Genomic DNA, 27,165 nt, shown 5'->3' on the forward strand with positions numbered 1-27,165 from the left:
TCTCTCTCTCTCTCTCTCTCTCTCTCTCTCTCTCTCTCCCCCCCAGTTATCTGGGCATCTTGCTGGCAAGGTCACAACAGCCTCCTTGTCGCATTCTCCTGGCTTCTACCTAACTCTGACTGGGCCTTTCTTCAGCCCCTTTCAATCGGGCACAAAATACACTGGGCCACATTCATAAACCAGGGTCTCTTGTGAGCCCTGGCACACTGTGTGCACCCAACCCTAGTGCCAGCTTCCACCAGGGCTCATGGGCTTTCCTCTTTCCCCTGTTTTTCCCCCTCTCATTTTTCTGTAGAGCTACAGACATTTTAAAATGAAACAATATCGTGATTGAATATTCCTTTTACCGAAACCCCTCCACCCCCAAATTATTTGGTTGTCCATGATCCCCATTCTTGACTATTTCAGGAAATAACCCAGGACATGGTTTATATTCATGAAATCAGTTATTTGCAACAAGCCAAAACTCACAGCCAGCCAATAGCAAAACTTCTCTATTCCTCACATATTATTTCAGATATGTTAAGTTTGCAAATACCTGAGTCGGCAGTGGAAAAGGCAAGGTACATTATCTTGTTTGCTGATGGTACTGAATGCAGAATAGAACAGCAACCACGAAAACATATTTTCATTATTTCTGTGACTTCTTAGGCTGTCCATTCAGATTAGAATGCCCCACCCCCACCTCCTTTCTACCAATCCAAATCCTACCCAACCTTCAAAACCTAGCTCAAGTCTTCTCTCCTCCCTCTCCCCCTCCTCCCTTTTTCCTCCTTCTCTCCTCCCTTTTCCTTTCTCCCTCCTCCCTTTTCCTTCCTTCTCCCTTCTCCCTCTTTCCCCTTCCCTTCCTTCTCCCTCCTCTTTCCTCTTTCCTTCTTTTTCCTTCCTCTTCCTCCTTCTCCCCTTCCCTGATTTCCTCAACCCCATCCACCTCCTCCCGATGATTCTTCTCTCCTGCAACAACAATGACCTTGGAGTCAGGTCACTTGGATTCATCCAAGCCTTGGCTCTGATATTTACTAGCTGTGCAACCTTAGGTGACTCACAATCTCTCCGAGCCTCAGCTTTACTCATCAATAAAATGGGGACAGTAATGCCTGTACCACTTCCTTTACAGTGTAGTTGTGAAGAAAGAGCATTGGAGCCTTTATAGTACTATAAAAATGTTTTATTATTGATATACTTTGCACCAAGTCAATGAATGCTTAACTATTGTGAAAATTCTCTCTGATTAGCACCCTGTCTTAAATAAGTAAGACTTACCACATTGATGGAAACCAAGTAGATGCTCAAAAAATATTGTTCACTGATGTATTCAACATTTCTGTGTCCTTAAAATCTGATGTAAATTGAATGCTGGACTTTGAGTTGGGAGACCAGGGTTTGAATCTTGTTTCAGAATACTTACTAGCTGTGTAATTATGGGTAATGGAGGGGCAATCTTTTAGAACCTCAATTTCTTCTTAATGTATAAAATGGGGATAATAGTGGTTGATGGTCTACAACCTACCTCACAGGGTTGTTCTGATGATCAAAGAGATAACCTATGGAAAGCACTTAAAAATAGAGTTCAATAAATGTCAGCTGTGATAAAAATTTTGTATTTTGAGCCAGGCTTAAGCTAGGTGTGACCAATGCTCTAGGCTTGAGGGTTAAAATGCATTGAGGCACTTGCAGATCATAAAACACAATAAAAAAAACTTTCCTGAGAAGAGATTAAAAGAATCAATTAAAAAGGATAAATAAAAATAAAATAAATACCACCATTCTCTTTTTTCCTACAAAGTCTCCACAGCAACCAGTCAGCCAAGTTAGCATTCCCTGGAGTATAACAGGAGTTCAGGTGAAATGTCTGCCATCAGTTCCCCTTTAGACCAGGTCCTTGATCCTTCAGGTGGCAAGGACGCCCAACAGGATCTTGTCCCTTTACAGGACCAGTCGACATGATCTGAAACTATTGCCCAGTATGTGGGAGCCTGAGTGGGGAAGCCAAAGAATAGGGGAAAGAGAGAATGCAGGAGTGGGGCCAAAGGGAAAGGAAGAAGAATCTAGTCCTGGAGCTAGGACCCCATCCCCACAGAGTTCTGAAGGGATGGCTAATGGTTTCCCCTTGCCCCACTCCCAGAACAAACAAAACAGTAGCTCTTACCATAATGAATTTTGAATAGTAAACAACCAACCAATCAACAATTACATGGAAATAACATCTATCTTCCATGGAAATTCTAGTCATGGTGGCCGAGAAGTAGCTCTAGGTTCCTGAAAACTACGTCAACAGAGCAAAAGCTCTAGCAGATGAATGCTAAAGTGAAAAAGCTACAGGTACTGACTTTGACACAGGTACAACAACCCTATGAAATAGGTTCACACATTATTCTGCTTGTTTCACTGACAGAGATGAATTAATTTGTCCATGATCAACACAGGTAGTAAATGTCAGGTGTGAGATTTGAACCTACCCCTTCCTGACTCCAAGGCCATCTTTCTAGCCTACACCACACTGACTCTTCCAAGAATGAAGATTTTTAGCTTTAGTGACTCTTGAACAAATACTGTGACAGGGAGGGATTGCAGTCTTTGCCAGGGTATGTGTACAAACATGAAACTACAGTGCTCTTAAACTAGCATAGAAAATATATGCATATAATGCATATGTCCTTGTGGAGATGTTGCTTGTTCTTCATTCTCGAAGAGGACCATGACATCAAGGAGGTGGTGCCATGACATGCAAATGAATTGGATTTAAGTGAGGGAGAGCTGTACAAAGTCACCAGCTTCACTTTCCCCATCCAGAGCCATCTGGGTCCAGTGGCAAGATATAGATCAGGATGACTGGACATGGCCCTGGATGCAGTGAATACATTTACAGATAATTATGCTCATCTGATCAGAACTATCCACATCCACAAAAGCACTAAAAGCCATCCAAAATGAACTTCCAATTCTTATCAATAATAATAATTACTAATAGAGCACTGGGCCTGGAGTCAGGAAGACTCATCATGCGTTCAAATCCAGCCTCAGACACTTACTAGCTCTGTGATCTTGGGCAAGTCACTTAACCCTATTTGCCTGAGTTTCCTCATCTATAAAGTGAGCTGGAGAAGGAAGTGTCAAACCACTCCAGTATCTTTGCCAAGAAAACCCCAAATGGAGTCATAAGAGTCAGACATGACTGAACAACACTGAATAAAATACCACCCTATCATTAAAGGCTCTCTTCAAATTGGTTTCAACCTTTCCCTTTCCAGGTCCATTTCTTTGCCCCTCCTCTTTGTACGTTCTACACTCCAGCTGCGCTGTCATCCTGTCTTCTCCTGACTCTATTTGCTCTCTTCATCAGATAGAACTGAAATGGCTAAAAGTAATTCCTCCCTCTGTGAGTGTTTGTCCTTCTCTGGCTTCTTCTGTACACCTAATACCTTCTGACTTGTATTATGGTCATTTTAGTACATATCATATGTGAACTCCTTGAGGGAAGAGTTTTTTGTTTGTTTTGTATCCCAGGTGCCCAGTAGCAAACATGCAAATTTCTGAAGGTTCTGAGACTTTGTCATTCTAAGAAGCACATGGTGTGAAAGCTTTCTTCACCAAGGCAGATTCAGGGTAGTCAATGGCAGGGGTCAGCAAACTACAGGATCCAGAGGACAAAAGTTAGCCGTTGGCCTATATATTTGTACTGCCTGAAAGCTAAAAATGATTTTTACATTACTTTGCTCTGACGTCATAGATGGATCTTTGGGAGTTGTCCTAAGCAAACAAAGATTAAATGATTTTCTGGGTGTCACCAAAAAACTCTGCACATAGGTGTTTAACAAATGTTTGTTAAATTAAGCTGAATTGTATTTAATTCAACTAAAATTGCAAAATATTTCAAAAGCATTTTGTTAGCCCAGAAAGTATGAAGTGATTTGTGTCAATGACATTCCTAAGAAGGTACTTATGAGACATTCAAGCCAGAAAACTTGGCTTCGATTAAACAAACAGGCAAGAGAACAGAAGAACTACTTAATATTTGGGGAAAGAATTATTCAGACAGGTTCTCTGAAGTCAAGGCCAAAAGTTCTAGTAATTTTAACGGCCCCCAAAACAAAAATGTATGTCTATATTTGGGTAAGGAAAATGACCTAGTTCCTACAATGCAATTCATTTTTAAAACCTTAATTAAATGAATGCCCATGGAATGGACTTCCTGGTTGGTCATTTTTTCTCATTAATTAGAGCTTACTAGGTCTTTTTCTAGTGAGGATGGCTATGGAACATCATAGCCTCCAAAGAAATGAAGGTAAGAAAATCCAAAGGGCAAAGTAGTACAGTGCAATACAGTAGAAGGGAACAGGCTATAAAACATCTCAATTCCATTCCATTCAATTTAATTCAAAAAGCCTTTATTAAGTATCTGCTACGTGTTAAGCACTTGGCTAGGTACTAGACTGCAAGGATAAAACTCAGTTGAAGGAATTACTCTCAAAAAGCTTATACTCTCTGGGAATAAGCAACACATAAAGAAATAAATGAACACAAATTATATACAAAGTTAGTAGAAAGTAATTTTGAGGGGGAGGACACTAGAAACTGGGCCAAGTATAGGATAGGCCTCATGTACTTGAGCTGACCTTTAAAGGGACACTGTCAAGAGACAGCAATAAGTCCTTTCAGTTGTGTCCCATTCTTAGTGACCTCATTTGGGGTTTTCTTGGCAAAGGAGCGGTTTACCATTTCCTTCTCTAGCTCATTTTCCAGTGATGACGGGGGAAGAATATTTGAGGCATTGGAGGACATTCTGGGCAAAGTGATAGGAACAGAGGGAATGCTGAGTAATGGTAAATAGGTCAGTTGGGCTAGAACATGGAGTCAATGGGGGAGGGGCAGGGTAGTGGAACGGTAGGGGAGCTTAAACAGGACTTCAAAGGCCATGGCACAGAGGGGAATTTCTATTTTATCCTGGAGGCAGTGGAGAGCTGCTAACGTTTCTTGAGCCGGGAAGTGACACAATCAAGCTTGTGCTGACAATTATAGGGGCAAGCTCTTGGAGGAGCCTGAAAGGGGTGGGATTGAGAGCCCAAGTAGAGGGGATGGTCTTGGTGAGAAGGACTACCTCGTCCTTGGTGAGCTGAGCAATGCAGAAAGCAGTTTTCTGAGTAAAGAATGAGATGACTGTGCTACCTTGACTTACCCTGACTGTGGCTTATTTTAGTTAATAGCTAATAAACCCTGTTAGACAGTGAGCTCCATTTTTGCCTTTCTTTGTTTGTTTAGCCATGCTTAGCACTGTGCTGGGCACATAGCAGGTGCTTAAGAAATGCTTGTTAACTGACTGACTTCAACTCCTAATCCAGAATACTTTCAATTGCTCTACTTTGGACCTTCTTTACTAAGACATAAATAGGTTGTATTCTACATTGGTAGAAATAATTTTCCACCAGCTAGATAGATGGTGGCAGCTAAGGCAGTAAGATGGAGTAATGGGCCTGGAGTCAGGAAGACCTGATTTCTTTTTTCTTTTTTTAAAATTGAATTATTTTATTTTTGGAGGCAATCAGGGTTGTGACTTGCCCAGGATCACAGACCTAGTAAGTGTCTGAGGCCACATTTGAACTCAGGTCCTCCTGACTTTAGGGAAGACCTGATTTCAAATTTAACCTTGGACACTTACTAGCTATGTGACCCTGAACAAAGTCATTTAACCACTGTCTGACTCATTTTCCTCATCTGTAAAATGGAGATAATAACAGCACCTACCTCTCAGGGTTACTGTGGGGATCAAAGGAGATATTTATAAAGTATCAGTGCCTGGCACACAGCGGGTGCTATATAAATGCCTATTCTTTTCCCTCCCCTGTTCAAAGCGGGAATTATAGGAAATTATAAGTCCTTCCCATATTTGCATATAATAATAAATGTTTGCACACTACTTTATATTTATCAAACAGTTTTCATATCTATTGCTTGATTTTACAAAGTCACAGACTATTAGAGCTGAAAGTTATCTAGTCCAACTCCAGAAACCAAACAGTACCTGTTCACTTTTAGTGAAACAGGTACTAAAACCCTCCAGAATTACTCCATAGTAAATAGTAACCAAAAATAGTAACCAAAAAAGCCCCTAGAGTCAGACAAAGTGGTGTACACCAATGGTATCTGCTTTAGGGGAGGCTGAGAAAGATAGGTTGCTTGAGTTTGGAATTTCTGAGCTGTTGTAGGGCTAAAAGCCAATAGGATATCTGCTCAAAAACCTCCACCAATATGGTGACCTCCTGGGAATAGAGGGCCATCAGGCTGCCTAGGGAGGGATAAACTGGCCCAGGTCAGAAGTGGAATAAGTCAAAGGGTCCAAACCAATAGGTTATGTTGGGTCCATGAGTAGCCACTGTACTTCCAGTCTGGGTGAGATAGGGCCATCATCGTCATCATCATCATCATCATCATCAGCATCACCATGGAGTCAGAGTCTGAGGTCAGAACACTTTGTTCAGTGACTCAACATGCCCGGGTCATTTATGAGACATCCCCCAAGCAAGCATGTGCCTTCCAAGGGAAGAGTAGGTCTAAAAGACAGAACAGTAATCTCATGGGCTGCAGTCTGAGCCAGACCCATCTCTGGCTAGCAACAAGTGACAGAACTCAAGGAAGGGGATTCGGGAACCAGATACCTTCAGATAAAATGAGATGATATTTGTAAAGTGCTTTGCAAACCTTAAAAGAATATGTATATACATATATATATATATATATATATATATATATATATGTCAGCTATCATTATTACCCATAAACTAAAAGTAAACCACAGTCAGAGTAGACGAAGATAGCACAAACAGTCCCCACAGAGTATCATGGCACTTTCTTCAGGATGACTCTTTTCCATCCATCTTGGCCAACCTTGCGTCCACTATGGTTATTGAAGGCAACCCTCTGAAATTTATCAGTTGGAGGTGCCCAATTGTTCCTACAGTCTGTCTATTCCCTTATCTAGACAGCTGGCTATAAATATCTCCCTCTCCATGAAACTGTCAAATAGGAAAATTAGTGATGCTAGTGAAGGGAAGTAGACATTTAGGGTTTTTACTTGATGAAGATAAAGGGGAAAAGAAGGATCTTGGTTCTCTTTACCTTCAAACTCTTTAACTTCCTGTTCCCTAATTGCTAGACTTTCAGAAACCAACAATGGGGGTCTGACACAGCTGTCAAAGCCCTGAGGAGGGTTTGCTGTCTGAATGGGAAAATAAAGAAAAGAATGTAGACAAAAATAGGTATTAAGTTCAAAAGCTTTTAAACTTAAAAAAAAAAAAAACTGAAAAACTAAATGGTTTTTATAATTGTCTAGGCCCATGACAGTGTAGAATGGACAAGGAGGGGTATGATCTGGCTCACGTGCTGCCATCATTGAAGAAAAAAAAAAACCCCAACAACAACAAACCCAGCAATATGAACTCTATCAGAGATATTAGGTGAGATGAACTCATCCACCATCCCCCTTCTGCTGGTCTTTCATAGTATTCTCTGACCTTCTGTCTGCTGTGAAGCACTGATCTGCCCTCTGTCTAGTCCAGAGGATCCATTTACGTTGGTGAACTCTTTTAAAAAATGTTTATGTTTTAGGGACAGCTAGGTGGTGCAGTAGATAGAGCACCAGCTCTGGAGTTAGGAGGACCTGAGTTCAAATCTGACCTCAGACACTTACTAGCTATGTGACCCTAGGCAAGTCACTTAATCCTGATTGCCTCACAAAAAAATAATTAAAATTATTTTTAAAATTGATAAGCATTTATTTTCCTTCCCTGCCACCTCTAGTCCTTCTCCCCTGCCTAAAAAAAGGAAAAAGAAACAAATTCCCACCTTAGTTAGCCATGTTCAAGAATGTGTCTCATTCTGCATACATAGTCTTGATGAATTCTTTTGCTTGGCCCAACAGAACATTTGGGTTACTCTTTTGACCAGACCCTTCTCCCTCACCCTTAGGTAAAAGCTTGACCTTGAGGATGGTTAACTGCTCTTAATCATCATCTGCATCTACAATTGCACTGATTTGGAAGAGGCCCATACTTTATCTTCATACTTGGTGAAAGGGAAAAAGAGAATTAAAATCTCAGGTCAGTGGCATAAAGCAGAAGACTTTAGAAAATGGAGGTCTTTGAAAGAAGATATTTTCTCTGATCCTCCTGACCTACCTCTCAAACATCTCCAAAATAGGAATTGTGCACAAGAGAAGAAGAGGGGAAAAAAATAAAATAAATAAAATTAAAAAAAAGAAGAGGGCTTTAAGTCTTGAGATGATGGTATATCTACTAGCTCAATCGGCGGATGCCTGCTCAAATTGTTAATGTGTCTTTGTGGTTATACAATGTCATATACATTGGTCAACATTTCCTGGTGCTCTAAGAAGTGACATTTGACTAGATTTGGGGTAGGAAGGTAGGCAGTCACTATGGGATATGTTCTTCTCACTCTATTCCCATTCTTGGAGAAGGAAATGGCAAACCACTCCAGTATCTTTGCCAAGAAAACCCCAAATGGGGTCACAGAGAGTCAGACTCAACTGAAAATGACTGAATAACAACAACAAAAACAACTCCTATAATATTCCTTGGCTTCAGTTTCCTTGTTGCAGATAACTGTGATAGAAAGAGATCATAAATCCAAATAAATTTGTAAGCTTCCAACAACTTCTTGATAACTTTTGTGAGATGACCCCATTTGGTAAGTTATAAATAAATCAACAGAGACAAGAAGGTTAACACAAAGTGAGATAGGGTACCATGGTTATTTACTTCCAGTAGTTTGCATGCAAATATCAGGAAATCTTTACAACAAGCCTATAGAAGACCATTCATTTTCATTTGTAGCTTCAAAGAATTGCACAAGGGAACTATTGGGTTTAACATGAACTATAAATCTTGCCCAGGTTGTGGGATCCACCACATTCAGCTATAAAAGCTGAATGAAGCAGTTCCCGCAAGTTGCTTAGCTGGCGATAGTAAAAATAACTGGCATTTATAGAGCACTTTAAAGTTTTTAAAGCTCTTTACATATATTATCTCATTTAATGCATACAACAATCCTGTGTGGTAAACATTACAGGTATTATCAGTCCAATCTTACAGATGAGTACATTTGAGTTTCAGAGAGCCTCAGTGACTTACCCAGGGTCATAGGATCCTTGACTTGGGACTGGGCAACACCTTAAAAGTTACCTAATCTAACCCATTCATTTTACAGATGAGAAAATTGAGGTTTAGAACAGTTAGGTTAGGTAATCTGCCTGAGGCCGCAGTGGGTGGTAAGCATCAGAGCTTGGATCTGAACCTTGGTCCCCTGATGCTAAAACCAATGACCTTCAAAAGCTAACCCTCTCCCACCTTTCCAGTCTTCTTCCACCTTATTTCCCAACATGTATTCTTCAGGCCAGTGACACTGCCCTCCTGACTGTTCCATGAACAAGACACTCCATCCCTTGGCTCTGGGCATTTTCCCTGGCTCTGCCTCATGCCTGGAATTCTCTCCCTCCTCAGCTCTGACTACTGACCTCACTTGCTTTTTTTAAGTCGCAACTAAATCCCACCATCTAAAGGAAGCCTCTTCTAATTCCTTTTAATTCTTGTGTTTTCATATGAGATACATACAGAGCTGATGAAAAGACAATAATATGGGGAGACCTCTTGCGTAAGGTGGGATTTGAGTTGTGGTTTTTTTTTGGTTAGGCAGTTGGGGTTAAGTGACTTGCCCAGGGTCACACAGCTAGTGAGTGTTAAGTGTCTGAGGCCAGATTTGAACTCAGGTATTCTTAACTCCAAGGATGGAGCTCTATCCACTACATCACTTAGCTGACTCTGGGCTGATTCCTGAAGGAAGCCAGTGAAGGTAAGAGAGCATTCCAGACATGAGGGATGGATGGCCAGTGAAAAATCACCATCAGGGGAGAGAGGGTCTTGTGTGACATATAACCTCAAGAAAGGGTTAAGAAAAAACCTCAAGTGCTCTTTATAATAATAATAATCACAATTATTATTATTATGATAGCTAGCATTATTATTAAATGCTTGCAAAGCTTAAAGCTTGCAAAGTGCTTCACAAATATCTCATCCTCACAACAACGCTGGGGTAGCAAGGTAGGTGTTATGATTATCCTCATTTTACATATGGGAAACCTGAAGCAGAGAAGGGTTAATGACCTATCCACAGTCACACAGTTAGTAAATATCTGAGGCTGGATCTGAACTCGGTTTTGGTGATTCCATATCTAGTCCTCTACCCACTGTACTACCCAGCTGCCATCATATCATATCATACTATATCATATCATATCATATCAAACCATATCACATTATATCATACCATATATTGCATTACATTATGCTATATCATATTATATTAATTATATTATATGCCAGGGTTCCATTAGCTCACAAGCTTTCCTTTTTCCTAATTCAAATGACTCCTAAAATCTAACTCTTCCAAGGAAATGGCCCTGCTATGCACCACCTGGTCAACCTTGGATTAATTATTTAACTTCTGTGGGCCTTAGTTAGCTGCTTTGTAAAATCAAAGGGATGCTTAGGAGGATGGAAGGGCTCAGCAAAGAGAGAGGAACTAGCTATAGTATTACTAAAAAGGAAGAAAAGAAATAAAAGAGGTTCACTGAAGCATTTTTTGAAGCACAGAAGAGAACTGAAGAAAGTTCAGAAGGAAACACAAACAGGATAGCTTTGAAAGTAACATTAAATTTTACATAGAAATTTATGTTAAAAGCAAACTGTACATAACAGAGATTTGTGGGTCCACATATATTCTGCTTCTGTTCTACACTGCATATGGAAATGTTTTCTTTTTTTGGTATATATCACCAAAAAATAAATTAATAATAAAATTTTTAAAATGAAAGGAACAAACAAAATTTTAAAATTTCCTTTACTTTTTAAATCTTAGGATGCTTCTCTGACGGATGGAAGAGCAATTGTCTCTTCTTCCCCAACCCTTCCACATGTCTCTTTACTCCCCACTTTTTTCTGACCTTAAGATCAGCTTTATGGTGTAGTGGACAGAGGTCTGGCCCTGGAATCAGGTAGACCTCAGCTCAAATGCTGCCTCTAACAAGTATTTAATAACTGTGTGACTATAGGCCAGTTGTAACCTCTCTGAGTCTAAGTTTCCTTATACTTAAAATGGGGAAAATCATACCTATAACATGTACCCTAGAGACTGTTGTGAAACTCCAGTGAGATAATGTATGTAAAGTGTTTGGTGAACTTTAAAGTGCTGTCAGTTAATACTATTAATTCATGCTTATCTTGGAATTATAAGGTATTTTGAGTTACACAAAGCACTTTCCTCCCAAATACTAAGGGAGGGAAGTAATGAAAATGTAATTAATAAAGTGAAGGGACTTGCCCAAGGTCACAGAGCCAATGAGTGTCAGATTGTGACTCTAGATTCAACTCTCATTCTGCCATAACATACCAATTCTAATAGATTTGCTTGTATAACAATCATTTTACTTGTTCATTCAATCTTTTATTTTACTAATTTTTGCTCATTTGTCTAATGTTTTCCAATGTCTCTTCATCTTTGACTTTGCCTATATTAGAGTTCAACCTTGTCAGTTTGGAAAAATATCGGAAGATTTGTATGAACTGATGAAAAGTGTAATGAGAACCATAAGAAGGTTATGAATAAGGACTATAATAGTAAAATATATTGTTATTGTTGAGTTGTTACAGTTGTGTTCGACTCTTCGTGACCCCATTTGGGGGCTTCTTGGCAAAGATAACTGGAGTGGTTTTACCATTTCTTTCTCCAGCTCATTTTACAGATGAGGAAACAACGGCAAAGAGGGTTCAGTGACTTGCTCAGGGTCACACATCTAGTAAGTGTTTGAGGTCAAATTTGAACTCTGGTCCTCCCAACTCCAGGGGTTGTGCTGTATCCCCTACACCACCCAGCTGCCTGTAGTAAAATTTATACAATCGTATAAATAGGAGCAACATCAAAAAGGAAGCCAAACTCTGAGGAATGGTAACTACCAGTCTTAGTCCTAGAGAAACAATGATGAAAAATACCTCTCTCCTCTTGGCTGAGAAGTGGGGGACAGAGGTAGGATGTCGCACACTGTATGAGTTGTGTTTTTGCTCATTTCTGAAGGCAGGGAAGGTATGGCCTGAAGTGACTGTGACAGACAAAAAGCATCAATAAAACTTATTATATTTCAATCTCACAAAGGTAGGAGTTGCCACATCTTTTAAAACTTGCTTTGTACTATAGCAGCACCAGGTCACAGCATTAAATAAAACCATTTGACAATGAGATAAAGTGACCTGCAACTCATCAAAGCTGCAATCTGTGTATCCAGTTTTCATAAATAATTCCTGATAGGATTTACACAATGCCTTTCCTTCAAAGGGCTCAGGGCACTGGACAAAGAAACTTGAAAGCACAGAGAAAAACAAATAGCAACCACGATTAGTCTTCACAATAGAAAAAGAAAAAAAGAGGGAGAAGAAAAGGAAAGAGTTTACATACTGAAAAGTTAGCAATGAGAAAAGAGGGGGAAAAGTCTATCTAAAATAGTATGAGAACTACTTGCTCTTCTTTTTTCTTCTGTTTGGTTTTGTTTCCTCTTTCTGGTGGTTCCTCCTATTGGTTCTAATTCCTCCTTACAACATGACTAATGTGAAAATATGTTTGGTAGGAATGTATATGTATAGCGTATATCAGACTGTGAGCCGTCTTGGGGAGGAAGGTGGGGAGAGAGGGGAAGAAAAATTTAAAACTCAAAAGCTTATGGAAGTGATCATTGAAAACTAAAAATAAATTAATTCATAATAAAAAATAAAATAGTATAAGAAGAGTAAAAATGAGCTTTGATAAGCTGAATAAAACAACTTATTTTCTCATTCAAAAGTCAAGAACACCCTGCTATGATATTGGCATATGAACTGATTCTGGATTAAAGGTAGGCATCTGGGGGCACTAGTCAGAAAGACTATCTAAAGAGTGGATCTAAAAAAACAAGGTAGCCAGTCTCAGCCAATGAGAAGTATTATAGTAATCCTTTGGCTACTGCTGCTTTCCAATCCTTTAAAAAAAAAAAAATCAACCCAAGTCACCCAAGAAAGAACACGTTTTTGGAATAACAACATCATGTGAAATTCACGAACTACAAAACAATTTAGTATTCCATTCTACGTTGGCTTGACCCCTGGTTGGAGATAATGACATTTTACAAACCACTACTCTCTGCAGCTAAACAGTCAGGTCAGTGATGAGCTCTGAGTCGCGGGATGTGCTTCCCCATACTTAGTGATTTAGGAATGTGAAAAGAGTGTGTCCAGGAGAAAGTGATGAAATTCACAACAAAAACTCAGAATCCTAAAAGAAGGTGTAGTTTAGCTAGACCAAATGAATCAGTCGGTCAACAAGTATTTATTGCATACCTACATGGCCTAGGGGTGAGAGGTGTGTGTGTGTGTGTGTGTGTGAGTGTGTGTGTGTGTGTATGTGTGTATATGACACATAACATTCTTCAGGGGTGGAACCTGCGGCCTTGAGGTCACATGTGGCCCTCAAGGTCCTCAAGTGTGGCCCTTTGACTGAATCTACACTTCACTAAACAAATCCCCTTAATAAAAAGATTTGTTCTGTAAAACTTGGACTCAGTCAAAAGGCTGCACCTGAGGACCTAGAAGGCTGCATGTGGCCTCAAGGCCACAGGTTCCCTGCCCCGTTCTATATCATATTATATATATCCTATACATATGTGTACATTACATACATATATGTCGTCATATAAGACATATACGTCATTATCTCTGTAAAGTAATGGGACTTTGGAAAAGGCTTTGGGAGTTTTGATTTTAGACACCCTTAGTGATAATTGAGAGATTCTTTGTTATTTGGGAAAATTAGCATCATAGAATCATAGACCGAAAGCTGGAAGGCATCACAGAGATCATCTAGTCCAATCCTCTCATTTTACAGATAGGGAAACTGAGGCTCAGGGAAGTTAAATTGATTTGATCAGAGTCACACAGAGAGTAAATGACAGAAACAGAATTTGAACCCAGGAGTGAAGTAACATATGACTAACTCTATTAGGAAGCAGGAAATAGGTATACAAATTTCAATCCTATCACTGAATCACCAGATAACATTAGAGTAGCCACTTAAATACGCTGGGTTCAATTTCTTTATCTGTAAAATGGGGGAGGTATAATAACGTCCCATTTATCCAGGTTCATTTATGAATGAATGAAAAAGCATATTATGGGCTAAGCACTGGGGAAACGGGTAGTTATGATAGTCATTATTCTCAGAGAATTCATCTTCTAATAGGGAGAGACATTTATCTAGTCAACCTCAACGATCCAGAATATGGCTGAGAACCAGGCAGGAAGCCAAAAGAGATGTCCCAGAGTCCGCGTGTTTTCCAGAGAGGAGAACCCTTCAGGCCCTGTACCCTGTACACAGCCTTTTATTCTGACTCTGCACGCAAGCGTAACAAAGTTAGCAATCCATTTTCCCCAGCTCACATCAGATCAGAAGCAGCAAATTAGAAATGATTTATATCTAGTGGTGGCGAAAGAGGCGAAGGGCTAGAGAGGGAGTATACCAGAGGCAGATCCAGTAACAGAAGAGAGAGGGGAAAACTGATAGTCTGATAGTGAGGGCAGACAATGGGAAGGGGGGATGATAAGCAGCAGACACAAGACCCCAGCAACTAGGAAGGAAAACAGAGTAAAGAATATCATGGAAGAAATGGACAAACAGACAAGATGAACAGCTGGTTGTGTAGGGAAAGTGAGGGATGACAGAGAGACAAGCCATGGGCTCCACTCTATGGAGAGCACTCCATACCAAAGTCCTTAGCATTGTCAAATGGTTCAACATTATCAATCACGATGATTTTTATTAATGGAAACAAAATGAAAGAAGATGCATTACCATCTACTTTGCCATTGAACCTTAAGGACCACTGGGTCTTTCCATGTGACTTGCAGTTCATACTTTATATGTATATATATATATATATATATATATACACACACACACATATATATCTTTCCCTTATCAGGATTTTAGTTCCTTGAACTTTACTTTTCTATTTGTATCTCCAGTGCTTAGCACAGTGCATTGAGTGCTTAATAAATGCTTTTTCATTCATTGATTCATTGATTCATTGATTCATTCAGTCCTCATAGTAGTTATGACCACTTCTCAGGCATAACAGACAAATCCTATGAAGATAGCACGGGCTCTAGAAATGTGACAGAGAATGAATGCTTGAACAATACCGCAGGGACTCCTCAATAAATGATCTGCTTGTTGGATTTAGCAACTATGGGGTTAATGACAAATCCCACACCAATACTAAGTCCTGAAAAATGAGAGTTGCATTCCAAATAAGTTGACTAAATATAATCACAGGAAATATGCACAATGAGGAGGGCAGCCAAAAAAAGTCAGGAGCTGCTGATTACTTTATAAACTGATTTTAAAAATGCCGAGTTGCAACTGCCAGACAATGCTAACTATATGCAAGTCCTATCTTTTCTTTTTCTCTACCTTTTCAAATAGTTCTGCTGATGCTGATTTTTAAGTACAGCAAACTCAACAGAACCCAGAAGTGGTCCAAGGCAGTGGTGCCTGTCTTAGCTCTACCTTGTTCTTAAACATGGTGAAATTCAGCCCTCTACAGGTACATAACATTGAAAACTATAAAAAGCCCCAGAAGGTCGAAAGGAAGCTGAAAGGATATATAACCCAAATATAGGATATATAGCCATGCTATATAACCAAATATCTGCCTGAGAACCTATATCTGAGTGAATTCTGTTTCTTTGTTTATTTTTATACTCGCTAGGAAAAAAACCTTCTGAGAAATGAAACTTCATCCCTCTATAGCCAAATTCTTCTCCAAAGATGATGATTTGATTTTCAGGTAGCATTTAATTATATGGAGCATTAATAAATACCTCCCTGTAGCCTGAATTAAAAACTGCTTTCCTAATCCTGAGAATATTATAACATCACTTTCAAGAGAAAAAAGAAAACAAAAAACAGCTTCTTCCTCCAGTCCATTTGACACCCTTTGATTTCTTTAACCTGTCCCTCTGACACCTTTCAGAAATGCTGGCAGAAACTTTGTACAGCTATCAGTTTGCTATTCATACATTGCATAATAAAAGTATCTTATTCAGAGAGGCAGGTAAGAAACCAAATTGAGAAGAGTGATGGAAATTGCTTGATTTTTTACTCCTAGCTAAACTTCAAGGGGCTAAAAACATCCCCTCAATACTAATTTCCCACTCCACCATCATAATTTTATACAAATGAATTGTTGATTGGGGTGAAAATAATGTATATTTTTGCATGTACACAAACAAGAAGTAAATTCTTTCCCTCGTAGCATCGAAAGGCAGAGATCTAACCGATTGGCTATGCTACCCTTCTTTGTAAATTTTGGACTTTCTGAATTGAAAACTTGGATAAATATTACCAGAAGTTGTTGGTTGTCATTATTGCTGCTGTTTCTGCTTCTCTTCTGCTTCTTCCTTCTCTGGAAGTGCAGTGACTTCTCTTGGGCTTGATTCCAACGCTAGTCAGTAGGAAAGCTTTAACCTAGTCTTGTTTTTCTGACCGGACCCTCCTCAGGCATCTCGGTGGCCCCCTACTGCTGAGTTTACCATACTGGTACAAGACTTAGCACAGATATCTGATAGGCCTTACTGCTGCTCAGAACTCCTAAGCTCAAGTGATCCACCAGCTTTAGTCTTTCCAGCAGCAAATACTACAGGCATGTGCCACCCTGCCCAGCCAGAATTTGTTCTTAAAGATTTTAAAACTCGTACCCAGACCTCGATAGTACAGGAATTATTAAGGTTTTTGTCTATGCCTCACTTTTCAAAGAGAGAAAATTCCTGACTTCCTGTTCTGAAAAGTGGGTTATATTTAATTTTAAATCATTCCCTTAAAGGTAGTAAAAATCCTGCTAGAAAGTTAGGTTTCTTAATGCCAAGTGGTATTTGGAGGCATTTTTGTAACTATAGATATAAATGGATTGGGACAAACTAATGGAATCATGAAACATTAGTCCTGGATGGACCCCTAGAAGTCATCAAGTCTAAAACTCTTATTTAACAGTTGAGAAAACTGAAGCATAGAGAGGGGAAATAATTTGCCCAAGGTCACAAAGGGACTTCCTGGCAGAGTCAGAATGAGAACCCAGGTCTCCTGACTTCCAGTCCAATGTCCTTCTTTATGTTTATAATACCACTCTCTCATATTTCACCTCTGATGTAAAAGCCAACTGTCATTCCAAGGACGAGGCTGGAGACATAAAAAGTTTAACAATCACTGGGTGGTGGCAACATCTTTTTGATGGAAGGATAGGGCAAAGTATGACATAGTGGGGAACAGAAGGAGAATGGTGGGATTTGGGGAGAAATGATAGGATGGAGCCATGTGGAGATCATTATGCTGTCTTTTGTAGTTGTTGAGTCATTTTTCAGTCATGACCAACTCTTTGTGACCCTACTTCGGGGTTTTTTTTGTCAAAAAAACTGAAGTGGTTTGCCATTTCTTTCGCCATCTCAATTTACAGATAAGGAAACTGAGGCAAACAGGGTGAAGTGACTTGCGCAGGGTCATACAGCTAGTAAGTGTCTGAGGCCAGATCTGAACTCATGAAGATGAGTTTTCCTGATTCCCAGTCCATTGGCTCTATCCAGCATACCATTTAGTTGCTTAGTTTTTATTTATTCAAGCAGTAAATCAAGACATCTGTGTCGAGATTAAGAGGGCAAAAATACTTTCAAGAGCAAATTAAGACTGTTTTCTCAACCTGTTATAAAAAATTCTTCATGACACTTTTATTTAAACGCCTACTCCTTTTACAATTACTCTATGTGTATTTGTGGATATTTTCTTTGGCTCTAGTTTCCTTTTAAAAATTCAAAAGTGTGCAGATGAGGTTTGATGTAAAAGCAACCTTATATGCATTAAACAAAATTGATCCCAACAAGAGAACACAGAAAGACAAACAACCTCTTAGGTAATAAAGTACTTACCTAGATGAAATAAATTAAGTAGGCTACAGGGTCAACAATCAGTTCTCAGAACAGTTTCATTCAACTAGAAATCAGGTCAGCGAAGGAATGTCCATCCATGGAGTTCTGTTCCTAGGGTCCAATATAACACTGGTTTCACAGCCCTGGAGTCCCAATGGATATATGGAATTCATTTTTTTTTTTTTTTTAGGCAATTGGGGTTAAGTGACTTGCCCAGGGTCACACAGCTAGTAAGTGTCAAGTATTTGGCCCGAGGCCACATTTGAACTCAGGTTCTCCTGACCAGGGCCGGTGCTCTATCGCTGCATCACCTAGCTGCCCCTTAGGGAATTCTTTAAAGTTTGATACTAGGAGACCCTAAATGGCATCCCCATGACAGAGACAACACTGACTTTAATAGCCTTGGAAAGGTGACTCAGTATGACCATGAGACCATTCTGATGCTTCCCTTCTTCCTTGAAGATAATTTCTATCAAATGTCACTGTAATAATCTAATTAGTTTTTAAAACATTTCACCTTTATTAAACTCTCAATCAAACATTTATTAAGCTCCTACATTATGTGCCATATAACACAATTTTCAAGTTGGAAAAGACCTTAGACTCATAGATATAATCGAACAAATGTCCTAGAATGATACAGCCCTGGACTTGAAGTCGAGACACCTAGGTTTGAATCCTGCCAGCAGAAATGGCTCAGTTGTATAACTATAAGCAGGCCTTTTAACCTCTCTAGGACTCATCTATAAAATGACAGTGCTGGTGTTGGGTAAATGTCAAAAGTAGGATTCAAATATTGGTCTTCCTAGCTGAACCAAGAACTCTGGCCTGCCCTGCTACCTCTGAGCTGTATTTATGATGAGAAAAATGAGTTTCAGAGGAATGAAGAGACAGACTCAGCAGGGCCAGGGCTAACTGCCCATGTCTCCTGAGTCCCAGGTCATTGCTCTGTCCGCTACAAATGTCTTTTTTCTAAGGAGCTAGACATACTTTTCATACCTCTCATGCCAGGCACTGCCTACACTTGTGTCCTAGTCTTCATTCCTCACCATAGTGTAGAGGTGACCCTGACATCTCAAAGGCTCTACCAATGAAGTATGGCAGGTCCTACTGGGCTGGAAAGGCCTGAGGGCGCTGACAAATGATACGTCTTTCACCTGAGACCAATCTAGCTAAGTTTGGAGAGACTCCACACTTAGCCTTGCAACAGCAAACTTTGTAGCCATAGATAGTCGCACAGACCATCTGCAAAGGAATAAAAGGGGCTGCAACCTGCATTGGTGGAGGGAGTACTCACACTTGTGAAGTCACAGATCACTGAAGTGACTTTATTTTTAAGAATATCACAAGAAGGCCCATACAACCAAAACTTGTCTAGGGTTACCTGGTGAGCCCAAAACGGCTTCTGTACTAGAATTCAGGTTCTCTAGCCTACTGCACTACTGGGCAGACCAGAAGTGTTGTCATTGGGTCCTCCTGAATTTTTATTAGTTCTGTTTACATTCACCTCCCTACCGCCATTTTCCTTTGTCAACTCCCTGGAAGGTGGAATAAAAGCTTGCAGAGGTAGCTAGTCATGTCATACCAGCAGAAATTTGGACAAAACAGGGGTAAGTACAAGGTAACAAGAACAGAAAAGTCCAATTTTGAGGGAAAAAACACTGGCCTGTGAGAAGGAGGCCACTTGAGGTTGCTGGGTTATTTTTTTAAGGTGAGTTGGGAAGGGAGGGTTAGGAAAACACAAAATGTAAGTAATGCCACTCTGTTGGTTTAGGAACAAAGATGTATTATACATAACTTAGCTTGTTCATAAAAACTCCATGCTTGGTACATTTAGACATATGAAGGCCCAGATGATTCAGGGAAAATGATGCTTTTTTTTTTTTCCTCTAATTTTATAGGGGAAAGCCAGAAAAGTCTTTGGGAAGATTTTTGACATTTAAAAAATGAATCTCTTTGGCTTTTCAGGTTTTCACATTTCTGGCTCAGAGCCAGAGCCAAAGTACAGTAATTCCTTTTTCCTTTTCATAGAGTCAGCAGGACATGGGAGCAATGACATGGAAGGTCAGCTAGACTGAAAGCATGGATTTTCACCATCATCATCAACAGCGGCAACAACACAACCCCTCATATGTGTGCACACAGAGCTTTACAGTTTACAAAGAACTTTAATGTATATTTTATCACTACAACAACAGGTCTCCTTTCTGTTCGCCAAACAGTATGGTTTCCTACCTCCGTACATTTGCTCACAAAGTTACCCCTGTCCGGTGCGCCCTTTCCCATCTCATGGATGTGTAATCCAGCTCAGGTGCCACCCCTCCATGAAGCCTTCTCTGACATTTTTATTGGAAAATGATTTTTCCTTCCTATTACTTAGAACATTTTGTACCTTTTTTATTCCTTTGTCTCATTCTAAGGTATATTATTGTTATTTGTGTGTATGTCTTATCTACCCAACAAGATGGTAAACTCCATGAGAGCAGGACCATCTCTTAGTGATTCTACATCACATAGGATATTAAGAGTTGAGTATTTGTTCAATTGAATTGAGTTTAATAACTCCATGGGGTAGACAGGGAAGTTTTTACCACATTTTTTGCAGATGTGGAAAGTGAGGTTCAGAAAAGTTAAATAATTTACTCAAGGTCACATGGCTAGTAAGTGGCCAGAGTTGAGATTAGCCCACAAGTCTTCTGACCCCTAGTTCCACGCTCTTTTCATATGTAGACTAATCCGAACTGACTAAACTGGGCAGCCAGCTAGGTGGCATAGTGGATAGAGTGCCTAGCCTGGAATCAGGATGTTTTCTCTTCCTGAGTTCAAATCTGGCCTCAGACACGTACTAGTTGGGTGACACTGGGCAAATCACTTAACTCTGTCTGCCTCAGTTTCCTCATCTATAAAATGAGCTGGAGAAGGAAATGGCAAACTATTCCAGTATCTTTGCCAAGAAAATTCCCAAAGGGGTCACAAAGAGTAGGGCACAACTGAAAAGCAACTAAACAACAACAAATGAGTAACATCCAGAAAGTTATAATGGCGTGTCACTAGAATTCTGGAATTCTGGAAAGCTGGAATTCTACGGTTCTCTAAAGCCTGGGTTGGGCTACCACCAGAATGCAAACTGGCTAAACTTAGGCAATGTTAGGTTATTAAGCAGAATTCCACTACTTTTCCCCAGCCCTTCTCCAACCATCACCCAGGAAATACACCCAGAAGTGTGCCCACTGTGTCCCCAAGCCATGAGGAAATACCTAACTGTGCCTGAAAGAAGCACCCACCCAGGACCCTGCCACAAAATGACTGAAGGGAATAGGGACTCCATTCACTGCATTCGCCCTTTAGGCCCCTCAAAGGGAAGTGGATCACTGGTTTTTACTTTCCTACCCATGCTTTTCTCACAAAGAGGCAGAAAATCAACCATTTTGGATAATGGCGCCCATAGAGAGGCAGAGCTTTGGTGTGTGAGATTCAAACTTTTCTACTTAGAAAATTGCCATGGGGGAAGTCAGTCCCACATTACTTAAAGGGTCAGGAACAGGGGTTGTCTGTCCTATAATAATGCTCTTGCTCATGGTTATTCGTGACTTAACAAATACCACCCATCATGAATTCTAAAGAGCAAGGCCCTTGGAGATTCCTTCTGTGGTAATCGTGCACTTCACCACTCATTCATTACACACATAACCAGAAGTTTCTAAGCACCAACCTTTCTATCATTTTGCTATGAGTCATGTATCTAAACTCCAAAACAATGAAATAAGAAGAGCATATCATGCTCCTAAATTAATCTCCCCAGTCTGTAGGGCAGGGTAATGAACTGTGGTTCACTGTATCCACTAGTTCCTGTCTCAATAAGTTGCTTCCCCAACTTGCTCATAACACTGTGTGCCTAACAGAATATGTACCAAAGGTTGGGCGGATGAAAAGCACTTCTCTGGCAATTTTGCTAAGCCCTCCAACATTCCAAATGATTATGGGCTTGGGGGATAGTGGGGATGGGTGGCAGTGAGGTAGGAGACACAAAGCCTAGGAAACAAACCAAGAAAAGGCTAGAAATTACCTTAGGGATCATCCAGCCCAACCTCTTCATTGTGCAAAGAAAGAAACTGAGGCCCAGGCAGTGGAAGTGAAATATGAAAAGGTCATATAGCCAAATCTGTGGCAGGGCTGAGACTAGAACCCAGGTCTCCAACTCCCAATCAAGTATTCTTTTTATGAGTTAGGGGAAGCAAGGAAGCTTGTAGATGTGTGAGAGCAGAAACACCTACCTAGTGCCAGTCACAATACCTCGGCAGCAAGGCCAAGGGACTACTATTGCTGTCATTTCCTCTATTCCAGGGGTTCTTAATTTTTGGTTCATGGACTCCCAAGGAGTTGATGGATAGATTTCAGGGAGTCCTATAAACTTGGACGGGAAAAAATTACATCTTTATTTTCACTAACCTTTAACTGACATTTAGCATTTTTTCAATTATTCTGAGAAGGGGCCATCCATCCATAGGCTTCACCAGACTGCCAAAGGAGTCCATGATACATACGCAGAGGTTAATAATCCATGTTCCACTGTAATCCCTCTTTCTTTCCCATAACCCCACAGGACAAGTAGGGGGCTTTCAATGAAACCAGGTCAGAAGTGGTGTGACTGGCCCTCTCATTCTAGCCAGCTTCTTGTTCTAGCTTGTAAGCCTGATGCCGAGTGTCTCCAACACACACACACACACACACACACACACACACACACACACACACACACACACACACACACATACTCCTCCACACTAGCCTTACCCCTTCTAGCTCCCTTTAATAGGTTGTCTTCCCTCACTAAAGCATAAGCTCTTTGAAGGCATGGACTATCTTATTTGCTTATATATCACATATATATGTATATTCAGCATTTAGCATGGTGTAAAAGTAAAGTATCTAGAATTCTCCAATCCAGACCAGGGGTGGGATAGCTATTTAAGAAGTTCACTCAAAATAAATGCACCTCCTTTAGCCATGTTTTTAACTTATCCATTTATTTTGAGTGAACTTCTTAAATAGCTACACCACCATTCTGGGTTTTCCATGCATACATAAGGCATTGGTTCAGTGGTCATGTCTTATAAAAAGAGAAGAGATGAAAGTTAGAATCAGGGAATAGATAGATAGATAAATAAATAGATACTTTACTGTATGTACTATGTACATGGGACAGCTAGGTGACACGGTGGATAGAGCAAAGACACATCTTCCTGAGTTCAAATCTGACCTCAGACACTTACTAGCTGTGTGACCCTGGGCAAGTCACTTAATCCTGTTTGCCTCAGTTTCCTCATCTATAAAATGAGCTGGGGAAGGAAATGGCAAGTCACTTTAGTATCTTTGCCAAGAAAATCCCAAATGGCGTCATGAAGAGTTAGATACGATATGTGATCGGTATTGACTCCCTAAGATACTCTATCTACCTAGCCAAACTCAGGACGGAAAAAAGGAAAGGAGAAAGAACAGTAGTTCTGAGGATTTTTGTTGGAAAATGGGGAGAAAGAGAGGTGAGGAAGGGAAGAGAGGAATTCTCAGTCACTAGAATAGTTTCCAAGTATACAAATCACCACTGGGTCTGCCCCTACCACTGCTCCTCACCAGTTCTTCTCTGTCCTAGTTAATATACAATTTGTCCAAAATCCCTGTAGGAAATGAGAGATCCAGCAACCGGGATGGAATGTGAGTTATTTCTCAAGGGGGAAACTCTAAAATGTTTCTTTTTTTCCCCCTTAAGGTTGTCCTTATTGTTTTTTTGTTTTGTTTTGTTTTGTTTTTTTTAGGCAATTGGGGTTAAGTGACTTGCCCAGGATCACACAGCTAGTAAGTGTCAAGGCTGTCTTTAGAAACAAGATTGGGGTTCCCATTCATTCAACCATATAAATACAAGCAACCTACTCTACCAGAAAAGAAGCATCTAGGAGGAGAAAGTAGAAGGTAAATCAGCAGTGAGGTCTGAACTAGGCAAAACTGCTGACCAAGCCAAGCCTACTTCCTGCTCCTAGCAGAGCACAGTTTATCCTTTCTCCTGCAATTTCCCCAAGGGATCCTGTGACATCAGTTTCCCATATACTTCAGTTACAACCTCAAACACATCCACTCTCCCATCCCTCTCCCACATATACATATAAACAAATAGAATAATGGTATTTCCATAGCATTAGGAAGTCTCATCTTTCCTTTGCTTCATCCGATTCAGGATTGATCAGGTCTTTACCTGAGATATATAGTCTCAGAGTTAGAGGAGGACATTGGAATATAGGGGTTAGGCATGGAAGGAATTGAAGGTGATGGGTAGGAGATATGGACAAAGAGATGCTTAAAAATGAGTTAGGAGGCAAGACTATAAAATCTTAAAGGAAGAACAGGTTTTGGTCCACTCTACCCTCATTTTGCAGGTAAGGAGTACCTATGACCTAGAGAAGGTAAATTGTAAAGTGTGATATCAAAATGAATTATCATCAAAATAGTTATCCAAAGTCATACAGCTAGTTAGTCAGCCAGTTGACAAAAATTAACCAAGTGCTTACTATATGCCAGGCACTGTGCTAATCGCTCAGGATACAAAGAAAGGCAAAAGACAGTCCCTGCCCTCAAGAAGCTCACATTCTGATGGGAGAGACAACATGCAAACAACTCTGTACAAATAAGCCATATGCAGACTAAATTGCAGATAATCAGCAAAGGGAGGGCACTAGAATTAAGAGGGTTTGGGAAAGGTTTCCTGTAGAAGGTGGGATTTTAGCTGGGACTTGAAGGAAGTCAGGGAAGCCAGGAGGCAGAGATGATGAGGGGGAGCATTCCAGCTACGGGAGGAACAGCCAGAGATGTCTGGAGTCAGGAGGTAGAGGTTGTTTAGCGAGGAATAGCCAGGAGATCAGAGTCACTGGATTGTGGAGGAATTTGTGGCAGAGATTACCATGCTTAGGAAGCCAGAAGCTCAGTAGTGACAGACTTATGAAATATAACAGGAGCAGGCTTCAGATTCTGGAACCTCCTTACCACTCCATGGTGTCATCTCTGATTGGTTCCTACCTCCAGGCTGAGTCATGGCTTGCCCTAGTCCTATCCCAAGAGAAGATTGGAAGGTACTCCAGGTACAGTACTGACCTATGTTAACACACAGGTGTAGATATGACCATAGCTAAAGAGAGAGTTATGACAGAGGGGAAGAGATGCTTGGCATGTCTTTCGTGTAGGAACATCTGACCTTTGGATAAAGCATTATGTTTGGAGTAATGAAGACCTGAGTTCAAATCCTACTTTAGATTTACAAGCTGTATGACTTTGCATATTCCCTTATTCTTTCTAGGCCTCTGTTTCTTTGTCTGTAAAATGAGTGTGCTGGACTTAATGGTTCCTAACGTTCCTTCCATCTCTAAATCTACGATCCCACAATCTATCCTCTCCCAGCTCAGGTCTCTGGGATGGCTCTTCAGTATTCTGAAGGACTGGGCTACAGAGGCTTTCAGGAGTTCTTACCTTAAGCCGTGGGGCAGCTGGTGGTGCCCAGTAAACGCTGCTGGTCTGCACCCGGGGGCAGTATCTATATTGCTCCGCTCTGGTGGCCAACACAGGGATACTGGCTCCTCTTTCACCACTCCTTGAGTCCATCAGACAGCAGCCTCGGCTTCTAGCTGGAACCTCCTGAAGCTGCCCTGGATGTGTGAAGGGCATTCCAGCAACATCCACACTCCACTGTGTTGCCTTTGTAGTCCTGCTACAAGTAGCCGGCAGAGCTGCCTGGAGTACTGAGGGCCCCAACGCAGCCCTGGGTTGGTGATCCATGCTCCACGGGGCTTGGGGAGCCGAAATGATAGAACAGTTTGTGAAAGAGCCACCGGTCCCATTGCTCATCCCGAGAGCCGGACTAGGAAAGCTACACGGCCATGCCTGTGGCTGCCCAGATTGCTGAGGAGGCAGAGCCTGGTGTTGCAAGAAATGAGACACGCAACCCTTCCTTAGGACTGAATCTTTGGCTTTTTCCTCCTCTTCCTCCTCCTCCTTCAGCAAAAAGCAGCTGAATGCAGCTGCCCGGTCTGTCCCATAGTCCTCATTTGGCAGCCACCACGAGGGAGTCTCTACCACCCCTCCTTTGAACCAGAGGTCTTGGCTTGCTGAGGGCTCTGTCCTGGGATTTAGGGAACCATGTTCCTTCACTGCTCCCCTCTGGGCAGCTGCTGAGGCTGTGGTTGTGGCTTGGGCTGTGAAAGCTGGAGACTGGGCGGGAGTTCGGCCAGGGGAGGGTTGCAGCTGGATGAAGAGGAAGGAAGTTTTCATCTGCTGCTGCTGAGACTGCTTAGCCATTTCCTCCAAGGGGGTAGGGCTGGTCCTTGCTGGGGACCGGGATCAGAGCACAGTGACCAAGGATGCAAACATCTGGGGAAACCTAAGCCAGGAGCTCTCTGGGTTCAGCCGGGCCACTCCACTGTCAACCTGAAAGAAACACAGCCAAGAGAGTTAGCTTTCATCAGAAAATCACAGGGCTGGATCTGGGAGCCTGACACTTCACTTACTGTAGTCACTTCACAGAAAAGTAGGAAAGAAGTAAATTATCACAAAATACAAAATTTAGGAGGGGTGTTTGAAATGAAGAAGGAAGTATGGTATGGTGTAATGAGAAGAGTAAATGGTATAGAATTGGAGGACCTGGGTTTGAATCTTAGCTCTGCCACTCTTGGGTAAATCCCTCCTCCTCTCGGGACCTCAGTTTCCTTATCAGCAAAAAGACGAGGTTGGAGTAAATAATCTCTTTCAGCTTTCAGTCTATGCTCACAGGGGAGTGGTCTCTCCTTCTCTAGAAGTAATTTAGGCCAAGCAAAATCTGTCTATCTGGATTGATTTTTTAAAATGAAATAATAATAATAACAAAAATAATTTATATAGCACTTTAAGGTTTGCAAAATACTTTACAAATATTATTTCATTTTGCCCTCACAAACACCCTGGGAGATGGGTGCTATTATTATTCATCCCCATTTTACAGATGAGGGAACTGAGGCAGAGATTAAATGATTTTTCCAGATCACACAGCTGGCAAGTCCAAGGCTGAATTTGAACTTACGTTGCTGAC

General features: G+C 40.9%; 1 protein-coding gene across 1 annotated transcript in view; it reads right to left on the minus strand.

Moving 5' to 3' along the window:
* The window catches only part of PSD3 (pleckstrin and Sec7 domain containing 3), a 608,877-nt gene extending 582,478 nt beyond the window's left edge, over nt 1–26,399 (minus strand). Inside the window, exon 1 of the mRNA XM_027865166.1 lies at nt 25,575–26,399. Within this exon, the coding sequence (XP_027720967.1) occupies nt 25,575–26,399 (825 nt within the window). The remainder of the gene's footprint in view (nt 1–25,574) is intronic.
* Nucleotides 26,400–27,165: the final 766 nt, after the last annotated feature.

The sequence above is a fragment of the Vombatus ursinus genome, unplaced genomic scaffold, assembly GCF_900497805.2.
Source record: "Vombatus ursinus unplaced genomic scaffold, bare-nosed wombat genome assembly UNPS02014778.1, whole genome shotgun sequence".
In the NCBI taxonomy this organism is placed as follows: domain Eukaryota; kingdom Metazoa; phylum Chordata; class Mammalia; order Diprotodontia; family Vombatidae; genus Vombatus; species Vombatus ursinus.